Consider the following 12728-nt stretch of genomic DNA (forward strand, 5'->3'; position numbering starts at 1 on the left):
CTCCACTAGAATGCCATGAGCTACGTGCATTGTCCCATTCAAGTAGGATGCCTGAAGCAGGATGCTCAACTCAAGCAGAAGGGGAACAATTGCCAGCCAAAGCGTTTTATTATTTAGTGGCTCCCACAGAGGCTACTGTCCAGACTCAACTCTAATTCGATCTAGCATACACTCAGGGATTACGTTCATCACAGCATTAGCTCAGATTAAGTTTTTTCCTCTCTATGACACAGTCTCCAGCTCACGCCAACTGGCTTTGTTATGTTGTGGTCTTCACCCCTGTTGAACTAATAAAGTCTGACTATTCTGGTGAAGTAACATTACAAAAACCAGTCTTATAAAGATGCTCTACCAATGAGCAGCACAGCTTCATCTTCCCTGTGCTGAGATTCACTTGTAAAACAGCAACACTCTGGTGTGCCTTACGGTTCCATCAGCCATTACATAAAGATAGTACTTTGCTTATCAGTTTTCAACTCAGTGGATATACTATGATGATCTATGTGGCTTTTACATACCTTCCTTCTCAAATTGTAGGTGGTGCTTTGCTGGACTAGGGTTTTTTTGTGGGGTTGTTTTTTGGTGTCTTGTTTTTTGGGGTTTTTTTTAAGACTTAGATTTATAATTAGTTTTTCTTTCTAGAAATTAAAAGTTGCAGTTACATCCACAACAGATGCTTTGTAAATTACGTAAACTCTTCTTAAGCTGTTATGCTTACATTGTGACAGTTGCATTACTGGTCTCTGGCAACAGCAGTACCAGCATTAGGTATCATGATGGCAAGATGGGCCCCTTCTTCCAGGGCTAATGAAGAGCAATGTCACTCCGATACCAGAACTGCCTGTGTGTGCCTGCATGACTGTTACTCACCTCAACCTAAGTTGCTTTTACTTTAATAAAATGTCATGTAACGATCTTTGTCCATATTTATTTATTCCTCCCCCAAATATGTCACCAATGTTTTGTGATTTTCCTATTGCTAACATGTCAGGCTCTGCAGGACTTCTGTTCAGCATCCATTTCCTCCAGGTGGTCCCAGTCCAGCAGAGAGCTGAACCCTGTGTTGGTCTGGGACCAGCTGGTACATGACCCAAAGAGCAAGGGAATGCCTCCAGTCTGGCCTGCCTTTACAATTTCTAAACAAGCTAAGCAGTAATCTCCTGAAACAATCTCTTCTACTATTTTTTTTTTTAAATATAGAAGCAACCCCTCATTAGTAATGCAACCATGCAAGCCTTCCCCCATCTGATCTCAGGAGTACGGACGTCTAGTCTGTGCTGTATGGGGTAATACAGTGGTAGGTAAATCAATTGGACTTATAAAAGTAATGATCTTCTTGACCGTGGTCTCAGCTGGTGCTAATGCATAGTTCATGTATGCATAAAAATGATATTTTTTAATCTTCTGACCTCTTTAGCACTGTGACCAGCCCTCTAATTATTAAGTATTTCGCACTATGTGTCTCAGTATAAAAACAGAAGCCAAGTCACAGGTCAGAGAGGCAACACCATTATTAACATCAATGATACTAAATCACTGCATCCTGAACGCTTATTGTAAGCCCCTTGTGCTCACAAAATTCATACATCTGAAATACTGTTGTCTGTTTAATGGGACTGGAGATACCTACCCCAACTGTAGGTTAAGACAACTTAATGCAACTTGATATAAGGTTATCGGCCATCATGGAAAGTCTAAAACCAAGACAGAACAAAATAAAATAGGACAATAATATGAAGGCTTAAATCATAGAATCATAGAATGGTTTGGGTTGGTAGAGACCTTAAAGATCTTCTAGTTCCTACCCCTCTGCCATGGGCAGAGACACTCTCCACTAGGCCACATTGCCGAAAGCTTCATCCAACCTGGCCTTGAACACTTCCAGGGACGGGGGCTCCACAACCTCTCTGGGCAACCTGTGCCAGTGCCTCACCACTCTCACAGTAAAGAATTTCTTTCGAACATCTAAACTAAATTGACCCTCCCTCAGCTTAAACCCATTACCCCTTGTCCTGTCACTACACTCCCTGATAAACAGTCCCTCACTGTCTTTCCTGTAGGCCCCCTTCAGGTACTGGAAGGCTGCAATTAGATCTCCCCAGAGCCGCTTTTTCTCTAGGCTGAACAATCCCAACTCTTTCAGCCTGTCCTCACAGGAGAGGTGCTCCAGCCCTCTGATCAGCTTCGTGGCCCTCCTCTGGACTCGCTCCAACAGCTCCATGTCTCTCCTGTACTGGGGCCCCCAGAGCTGGACGCAGTACCCCAGGTGGGGTCTCACCAGAGCGGAGTAGAGGGGCAGGATCACCTCCCTCGACCTGCCGGTCACACTTCTTTTGATGCAGCCCAGGACACGGTTGGCTTTCTGGGCTGCAAGCGCACGCTGCTGGCTCATGTTGAGCTTCTCATCAGTCAATACCCCCAAGTCCTTCTCCTCAGGGCTGCTTTCAATCCATTCCTCACCCAGCCTATAGTTGTGCTTGGGATTGTGCCGACCCACGTGCAGGACCTTGCACTTGGCCTTGTTGAACTTCATGTGGTTCATGCAGGCCCACTTCTCCAACCTGGCAAGGTCCCTCTGGATGGCATCCCTTCCCTCCAGCGAGTCAACCACACCACACAGCTTGGTGTCATTGGCAAACTTGCTGAGGGCGCACTCGATCCTACTGTCTGTGTCGCTGACAAAGATGTTGAACTGTGCTGGTCCCAGTACCGAACCCTGAGGAATGCCACTCGTCACTGGTCTCCACTTGGACATTGAGCCGTTCACCACAGCTCTTTGAGTGTGACCATCCAGCCAATTCCTTATCCACCGAGTGGTCCATCCATCGAATCCATGTCTCTCCAATTTAGAGACAAGGATGTCATGTGGGACAGTGTCAAATGCCTCGCACAAGTCCAGCTAGATGATGTCAGTTGCCCTTTCCTTATCCACAGACGCTGTAACCCCATCATAGAAGGTCACCAAGTTTGTCAGGCATGATTTGCCCCTAGTAAAGCAGTGTTGGCTGTCACTAATCACCTCCTTATTTTCCATGTGCCTGAGCACAGTCTCCAGGAGGGTCTGCTCCATGATCTTGCCAGGCACGGAGGTGAGACTGACCGGCCTGTAGTTCCCTGGGTCTTCCTTTTCACCCTTCTTAAAAATGGGGGTTATGTTCCCCCTCTTCCAGTCGGCAGGAACTTCACCAGACTGCCAGGACTTCTCAAATATGATGGCGAGCGGCCTGGCCACTTCATCCGCCAGTTCCCTCAAGACCTGTGGATGCATCTCATCAGGTCCCATGGACTTGTGCACCTTCAGGTTCCTTAGGTATTCTCCAACCTGATCTTCCCCTACAGCAGGCGGTTCTGCATTCTCCCAGTCCCTGCCTTTGCCTTCTGCGACCTGGGCAGTGTGGCTCAAGCATTTGCCAGTGAAGACTAAGGCAAAGAAGTCACCGAGTATCTCAGCCTTCTCCATATCCTGGGTAACCAGGTCACCCGTTTCATTCTGGAGGGGACCCACGTTTTCCCTCATCCTCCTTTTATCACTGACATATCTATAGAAGCTTTTCTTGTTGCCCTTGAAATCCCTGGCCAGATTTAATTCTATCAGGGCTTTGGCTTTCCTAACCTGATCCCTGGCTGCTCAGACAGTTTCTCTGTATTCTTCCCAGGCTACCTGTCCTTGCTTCCACCCTCTGTAGGCTTCTTTTTTTTGTTTGACTTTGCCCAGGAGCTCCTTGTTCATCCACAGGGGCCTCTTGGTGTTTTTGCTCGACTTCCTCTCTGTTGGGATGCATTGCTCCTGAGCTTGGAGGAGGTGACCCTTGAATGTTAGCCAGCTGTCTTGGGCCCCTCTTCCCTCCAGGGCTTTGTCCCATGGTATTCTACCAAGCAGGTCTCTGAAGAGGCCAAAGTCTGCTCTCCTGAAGTCCAGGGTAGCGAGCTTGCTGAGTGGTCTCCTCGCTGCCCTGAGGGTCCTGAATTCCACCATTTCGTGGTCACTGCAGCCAAGGCTACCCTTGAGCTTCACGTCCCCTACCAGGCCCTCCTTATTGGTGAGAATAAGGTCCAGCATGGCACCTGTCCCCATGGGCTCCTCTATCATTTGGAGGAGAAAGTTATCATTGATGCATTCCAGGAACTTCCTGGATTGCTTATGCTCAGCTGCGTTGTCCCTCCAACAGATGTCAGGGCGGTTGAAGTCCCCCATGAGGACCAGAGCTTGTGAGCGTGAGGCTGCTCCTATCTATGCCTATAGAGGCCTATAGAGGGCTTCATCTGCTCGGTCCCCCTGGTCAGGTGGCCTGTAGCAGACCCCCGTTATGATGTCCCCTGCCCCAGCCCTCCCTTTAATCCTGACCCATAGGCTCTCGGTGGGCTCCTCCTCTGTCCCCAGGTGGAGCTCCATGCGCTCCAGTTGGTCATTGACATAGAGGGTGACACCCCCCCCGCCTCGCCTGCCCTGCCTGGCCTTCCTAAAGAGCCTGTACCCTTCCATCCCAACACTACAGTCATAGAAGCTATCCCACCATGTCTCTGTAACGATGATTGTAACTTTGAACAAAAGTTGTTGAACTGCATTGTTTTAAAAAGATTAAAGACATCTTTATAGCATTCCTATTACGTAAAATAATTTCTATTGGATTTTGCATGAATGCAAAGAATCTAGAAGATAAATAGTGCAATAGCTTCAAGCATGCAGAGAGCAGTGGTTTGGCCAAACTTTAATTTCTTCAGGTCTTTGCAAGTGAGATCTATATTCTTTCACCACCCAGTATAAGTTCTAATTTTAACAGACGCCATCGATCATACTGACCTCGGTCCACAGGTGGCTTTATTGTAAGAAAGAAAAAAAATTAAGAAACATTCACAGTGAAAAACAAAACACTGAAATATAACTTAAAGCTCAACCTGCTTGCTTCCAAGAAGTTGTCTCCATAGCTCTAGTGATATTAACCTCAAGCTCCAGAATCCGAAGTCTACAGGTTTCAAAACAAGACAGACTGTCACCACCAAAGGTAAGAAAACAGAGTAGTACAAACCAGAAGAGTCATCCTGCAGAGGACTGTGTCTGAAAAGAAATTCTCATTCCAGTCACTCTTCTCCCTATTTGCCAATTTTAGCTGGTATTTTCAAACACTATTGCCTCGAGCTATGCACAACAGCTGTCAGGCTTTCAAGCTCAGTCAATGCAAGCGAGTGCTGCAAAGCACCTCAACAGAAATAATGCCCTGAAAACGCTGCGACCAGGGCATAAAGGCACAAACCCAAAGATTCAGTAGCTGCCACTTATTTGCATATCCAGAGAAATTCATACTGAGCACTACTTTTTTGAAAGGTTGAACACTGACTAGTTTATTAATCATTAATAATGCATCTGCAATACACTCTTAATTCCACAGGAACAAGTTATGGAAAAGAAAAACTCTGCATATCTGATCACATACATTTGGTATTTACCAATGTATGCCTCAGAAAAAGTTCCCATTAACTAATAACACTCATTTCTTCAACAGGTGAGTGTTCTTGCAATATCAGGGAATAGATTCAGTATGATATTCCGATAATTAACAGGATAATTTCTGAAAGGATTGCAAAGTCAAATAGTTACTTGTAGACCTTCTGGCTGAAAGCGTTTTGTTTTTCACCTCTAATAAAAATAAGCACTCTGCAATAAAACGGCAAATACAGGCCTGACCTGATTATACCTCTTCCCACATGTGACTACATGAAAACTGTCCACATTAACTGGGGAAAAAAAAATAAAAATTGCTTTACTTCAACACTGCCCAGCCTTCAAACACACATATGTGAGACATGAAGCTAGAATTAGCATTAGGCAGCACAAACCCCATAACTTTACTCTTCAGAAATTTTTTCTAGACAGTGTTTTCCCATTCACATTTGGAGCTCCAACTTTGTGTGCTTTCTATTGAAAGATCTATGAGGGGCACTGCTATAGCAAGTCTTCTTTTCCTTTAGTGGAAAGTGTAGTGGTTCTACAAATTTTCTGTTCAGTCAAGACCTTTTCGTATTGAACATCACAGTAATGTATTTATACACCCATCTTCATAACAAACTGACCTGCAAAGCTGTACACATTCTGTTTTTCCACACATGGGTGATAAATACATCAGTCACCCACTGCAAAGACCTCCAGAGATGTATCTTGTTTATGTGATGCTACTTAAAGAGTTTATACCTGGGCCAGCTTTGTTTGGAGCTACTTAAACATATATAAAACTACGACCAAGAAGAAACCATACGTTCATCATAAAGCTATGAAAACAAACTTGCCCAGCTAATACACTCAGCAGTGCTGAAAATGCGAGAGTGCTGCAGTTGGAACCCAACCACAGACTCAAGGGCTAATTCTGCAGCTGCAGGCAGCTCACAGCTACTAGCTGTCCACTGGGCTGCTCTTCACAAGCTGCCCAGAAAGCAAGCAGTTACTGATGGAAGAAAACGAAAGCAGTATTAATTACTGTGCAGCTTAAGAGAACTCTGTACTGAGGAATCATTGCCGTTCATGAATACACTATGGCCAGTTTTTCTTTAAACACAGCATTGGATTTTGCAGCTGACACAATAATGCAGGATATGCCAAAATCCATAGCAGGTTTTATCATCCCTGGTTTCCTTATCTTTGATATGTCATACAGTTGCGTGTTTATGCAACACTAAGTGAAAATGGTATTTCAAAGCAAATGCATGCTCTTTGCCCAAGTAAAATACATCACAGATGAACAACTGCAATTACTCTTAAAATAATTTCAGAACAAATATGGTAAGTCTTTGTTAGAGGAGAACTGGTCAATAAAAGCTATTAATACCAAGCACTTACTTGCAGGTGACGGGGTGCTGCATCCACTAGTTGGTGGGTGACTCTGGAGTCCATGGAGGGAAGGTAGTGACAGCCCACCGATGACTGGGGGAAAAAGTAATGGATATGGCGCTGCTGGATAGTGAGTCATATGTCCATTCACTGCTGGTACTGGACATGTGCGGCTGCTGGTTGTCATGTTAACACCTCACAGTGTATAAATATTATGTTGCATCACTCCAGGCCAGCAAATAGATACCTCAACTTGTGAATGAAGAGGGCTGTCAAGCCTGCAGGTACGGCTTGAGCTGGATTGCGTGATGATGAAAAGGTAATTCACTAGATCAGGTCCGTCCTATATTTCATTGCTGCTTCCTACTGTTCCCTTGTCCAGGACATTCTTGGTCTGCAGACTATGGACAGAAAGTCTTACTCTGGGTATCGGGGCGCAGTTCAACTGCTTACGCAAATATTTTTCTGGGAGGACAGTTGCTCTCTACAGATGCATACGGATACAGCCTGTGGGAAGAAGAAAACAATATATTGAATATAACATACTTTTTTTAATATGTATGTGTAGAAAACTCTTATCCCTTTGCTACTTTTGTTAAGTGATTACTTATCAGTGTCCTACAAGATCAGCTTGATGACTACACGGGGCTAAAATTCTCACTCTACTGTAGCTAATAGCGAATACCCATTAACTTGATTTCCCTGCCTCACATGCTACACCAAAAGCAATTTCTGGTCAGATGCAATCTTTTTTTCAAAAACTGTCAGTTTTAAGACCACTGCATCAATAATTACCCAAAATATTGATACGGGAGGAAGAACTTCTGAAAGATGTCTATGTACATGAAAGCTTTTGGCTTTCCGGAGGCTCTCTGCTCACTTCAACGCCATGGCTCAGGCAGGGCATTGGGAAACTGTATCTGAGGGTGATTGGGCTGTTAAAACACTATTGGTTTACCAATGATTGTTCTCACAAAGGAAAGTTAGTTTATCATATTATCACTTAAGAGATACTTCACTGATCGTTCTTTTTTTTTTTAATTTTTCTTTTTGTGGGGGGGGAAGGGGGGAGGGGAAACTGCCTCTATCACCAACTAAACAAGCACCTATTATTTCATAAGTTGGATGAGTGACATGCTCCTCTGCTCTGCTGGGCAACTCACTCTCATGACCACCATCTTCAAAGTCATCCAGAGCTACACGCAAGTTCCTCAGTGTCTCACCCAAATGGCTGGCGCCTACCCAGGGGTCTTAATTTTCTCAGTCTCTGGACCAAAAGCCTTAGGCTGAGAACAGGACGCTGCCTGTGCTATTCTCAGCAGTGAAATTTCCTCTTGTCATAGCTGTTTTAAGTCTATGTACAGCAAATGGCTGATCTTTTTTGTTAAAACTCGCTCGTGTAACACTAGTAAGCGCTACTGGTATCTTGAAAGCTACTGGGAAGACTGTGGCGACTCCATTTTGTGAGCGCTCCTCCTGCAGTTATTTGTGCAGTGCTCCAGGCAAAAGTCAGCGAGTGCTGCAGCTGGCTCCTGAGGACTTACCTGTCTCCTCCAACACACGCTGTTGGGGGAAGACAGTAGGAACCACAGAGCAAACTCAACCACCCAAAAGCAAGGCAGTCCAGGGCCACCTAAAGGCTTTGTTTCCCGAGACGACATGTTACGCCCTTGCATCTGCCACAGCCAGCGATCAGTAACAACATCCACCACCTATACAGTGCTTTTATTTGTAATTCTTTAAAATTATAGCCTGAAACAAAAGACACGAAGATTTTTGAGTGGGAAAATAAAGCTGGTGGCGAAGTGACTTGTCAAGGTCACAAAGCAAAGTCGATGCCAGAGGAGGGAAGCTGTGACAACGCAACATTGACTATCGCTACTGCTACTCAGTCTACTAGTTGTCGGTAAGAATTCAAATGAGCAAGGGAAAAAAAAGAAAAAACCCAACCCCGAATGCATATGTTTGCCTGTCAAAGAGCAGCAGAGTGTTTCTGCTCAGTGTGGAATACCAGCAAAGGTTACCAGCTGTGCATGTTTTCAGACACCAATTTCTGCTGAGTGCAGCCTGCTTGGGGATAACTGAAATATAGCTTGTAAGTATTTGATAACTGTGTAAATTATGCACAAAATACCCTTAATGCTAATGGAGACAGACGTATGCAGAGATGAGACTGTAACAGGGGGTATAGCAAGCTAACGCACAGCTGTCAGCCATGCCGAGCTCAAGGACCAAGTGCCTGGAGACCCGTGAAACCAGGCAGATCTTTTGAGGAAGCCTCAACAGTCAACATCTATCGACTCATTAACACCTCAAAATGAGACGAACCATCACAGGTGACTGTTTTACCTAGCTAAAGCTTTACAAAGCTTAAGAGGCAGGGAAAGCCAAGTATCAAAGAAATATGCAAAGAACTAAAGTTTTCTAAAGCAATTCCACAAGAGCTGGCAAAAATACCACACTTCCAAATCTTTGCAAGAAAACAAAGAGGGGAGGGATGTTGATGAAAACCAGCCCCAAAATCTATGCATTAAACACAGAATAAGGTCACCTATTTTTAAATTATGTAGGGCTTTGGAAATAAAATTAATCTTATAAAACTACCTAATACCTTCAATTATATTTCTATTAGCCAGAAAAATGCAGAGCTCATCATAAATTATAAAAATTCCCAGAATCACAACATCAGATATATTTGTATAAAGTGACAAATATTCAGAAAAGCAGCAAATCCTCCAGGACAGAGTGGAAAAAATGGCACTCGGGGAAACTCTTTGGTCACTTCCTCACCAGTGGAGGAACACATTCTGTGATGGACTGGTGATGACAAAATGCAGCAATATTATAGCTCCTCGGTATGAAAGTCCATATGACATACTTAACAGTGCCAAAACTAAACTATAATCCTATAGTTCTGCATACTTATAATTTTATGTGAGGTGTAATTATGTACTGAAATTACTACCATAAAGCAAGTTTCTCTTGCCTCACTCTTCTTTCACCCCTCATGGCAGGAAATTGCCTGCAGGTAGCTGTGCCAGAGATAAGCCTTCAGAACTTTTCTCTTCAAATCAGGGTAGAGAGGGAAAACAGTGTAAAAGGTATGATACAGCATATCATTTGATTCCAAGTGTGTCCCTCAGGAGCTGCAGGATGTTATAAAAGTTCATGTGGCTGAACATCTATACGATGGTTGAGGGCAAAAATTGTAGGCAGATGCCTACGTTCCAGTAATTCTAGCTTCTTGTAAAGAAACAAACACCACTCATGTTCTGTGGTTACCAAGGGAGTTCAAGTCCCCAGCTCTGCTAACAGAGATTACAGACCCATCACCTCCATCACTGCACAGCAGAGAATGTCACAAAGTAGAAACTGCTGCAGCATAGGAAACCCAAAGATCAGTTGTCCTCATTCATACCAGTTCGACAGCACTAAAGACAACTCCTAAGGCAAGACTTCACTTGTGTGTCACCAGACTGACACATTCATGCCCAACTCACTGATGAAGATCCCAGAATTGGACATCAGCCGCAGGTATCTAGGCTGCAGATGGTTCCAAGATGAAAATATCTCTTTTGCTCAACTGAACCTGCACCACAGTGTAAAAAACTGTAAGACACCGTACAGGCGCCAGGTTTGCTTCCCTCTGTTGTTGATTGCTATGGTAAATGCCCCACAACTGAAGGAGCATCTCATCTCCGGACTATGACACTTTCCCAGAAGCAAGCCCCATCCTTTCCATACTGTGTGGACCTTGAACATACTCTCCTCTGGCCTACATCTGGATTCCCATGAGGAGGGAGCTCACGAGCTTACCCTAAATGGGACAGCAAGAGCCAGCTACCACAGATGAGACACAACCCCAGGAGTAAGCCAAACTGACTGCAGAGTCACAGTGGCGGTGGTTGAACACCCATCCACGTGAGGCAACAGCATGGATTTTGGCCCTGGATGTACGAGGCAAAATTTTCAGAAAATGGCTGCCATCAAGACACTTCAGAGGATGTACCCAGTATAAGATGAAAATTCTCTTCCATTAGACTTGTCCTTAGTGACTGCTCATGAGTACAAGGCCCTTAGTATGAACAGTATGGAAAAGGATCATACGGAAAAGTTTCTTTGAAGGCTCACCAAGAGATGATCACATTGTGCGCTACATCGCATTGAACAGCGGCCAATGACTCTTCTTTGACAGAACATATGCCTCCTTTTTGGTTTTTACAGGCCTTTTATTGACTTGACTTCAGTGATAAAGCAGATGGCCACAGGGGAAGGAGGCTACCGTAGCTCTAGCGCAGAGCTGACAGCATATTTATCAGTTGCAGCTAATGCAGCAGGTGTACCTGTCTCTTCCACATTTCTTCTCAGTGTTTGTGTAGCTGAGCAGAAGGTTAAACCCACAAATTTTCACATATAAACTCCAAATTTTGCCAGATAAACAGTGACCTAACTTTTCTTACTGTCTCTTAATGTCCAATGCGTTTTGCACAAGCTTTACTATAGAAAACAGTTTTGCTTTCCACATGTCTGTCAGTTCTCAAAGGATGTATTAAATGAATTGATTCTCATTCATTGCATTGCTATTTAGCTTACATTTGGTAACAATATTTGGTATTACTGTAACACAGTTCATCCTTCTGAATTTTGCACTTGCATAAGATTTTTATTGCAATTCATAAAATACCTGTGCTGTCACAGGTGACTTTGATGCATATCAACAGCTGGATAGGCAAGAAGCCAAGCCTGGAGGCTCGGCTGATGGTCCTGCGCCAGTAGGAAGGTTATGGTCTGTCCTCCCTTCTGACAACACCACCCTGACTCCACATTCCTCTTCCTGCCCTCTCACTGTCCATAGCAGGAAATTAAGTTGTCAGCAAGTAAAGCAGGATTTTCACCTTTTTTTTTTTTTTTCTTCCCTCACTTCTGAAAAGGTCAGTGGGGAGTTCTGCCCTACCTGCAGCAATGTTTGAAATCTTGCAGTCATTTTAAGATACCCACAACTGTAGCACCCAGCAAACTTTTAAGCTGAACCCACCGTCCCTACACCCTTCTACCATAGTGAACCGCTGTTGCTCTTCCTTTACAGCTGCGGGACGAAACCATGAACACAGGAGAGGCACGCCGACACGAGGACGTGCTCTGCGCAGAGCTGGGCGCTGGGGAATTTGTTATTCCAAGCCCGGCGCTCCGCACCGTAGCTGTTCCCTAAGTTTCCAGGGTCAGGGAGGAAGTCTCTTCTAAGTTCATTTCCCATGTTCTTGCCAATGCCAAAAATCCCCCCTCTCTTAAATCTTAGGCTAAGTCCTAAAACAGGAACCTCTGGACTGCGAGGGCAGCCTGGGCAGTAAGACGGGAGAGGCAAGTTGCTCCTCTCCCAGCAACAAAAACAATTCCAGAGAAATTTTGCATGCAAAACCTTTCGACAATATATAACATGTTTTTCCCATGGTACAGAGTTGACGAGTCCTTATTTATTAGGTGGCTTTGAGACATATTCTAATGCTGTTTTCAAAACAAGTCAAGATCTAATAGTTTCGAGAACCCTTACTGTATTTAACGTATAGTTTGTATTGAAATCCCTGATTATGCATATGCTTTCTATTATGCTAGCTGATGGTGTGGCATTGAGTAGTACTGAATAATTCAGCAGATTTAGCACGACTCAAGTGTAAATCAGTCGGATACAGTAACACGATAACCACGCTGCCTTTAAACTCTTACAAATGCATGGAAACTTTATTTCATAAAGGGGCATACTCCATTTTCCACCGGTCCTCACTGACTGCGAGATGTTGCATTTTTGTTTTCTTGGCTATCCAATGAGATTTAATTAAACAATAAACTAGTTACCGTGGCAGAAGTAAAAAAAAAAAAAAAAAAAGGCAAAAAAAAAAAAAAGCCTTTGGAG

The 12728-nt window shown here is 44.1% G+C and overlaps 1 protein-coding gene across 7 annotated transcripts in view; it reads right to left on the reverse strand.

The window, feature by feature from the left end:
• Positions 1–12728, reverse strand: part of RARB (retinoic acid receptor beta) — a 332052-nt gene that overhangs the window by 189419 nt on the left and 129905 nt on the right. For all 7 annotated transcript variants that reach the window (XM_075745805.1, XM_075745807.1, XM_075745801.1 and 4 more), the window contains one exon: positions 6830–7327. In XM_075745805.1, coding sequence (XP_075601920.1) covers positions 6830–7007 — 178 coding nt within the window. In that variant the 5' untranslated portion in view covers positions 7008–7327. The remainder of the gene's footprint in view (positions 1–6829; positions 7328–12728) is intronic.

The sequence above is a fragment of the Balearica regulorum genome, chromosome 2 (assembly GCF_011004875.1).
Source record: "Balearica regulorum gibbericeps isolate bBalReg1 chromosome 2, bBalReg1.pri, whole genome shotgun sequence".
In the NCBI taxonomy this organism is placed as follows: Eukaryota; Metazoa; Chordata; class Aves; order Gruiformes; family Gruidae; genus Balearica; species Balearica regulorum.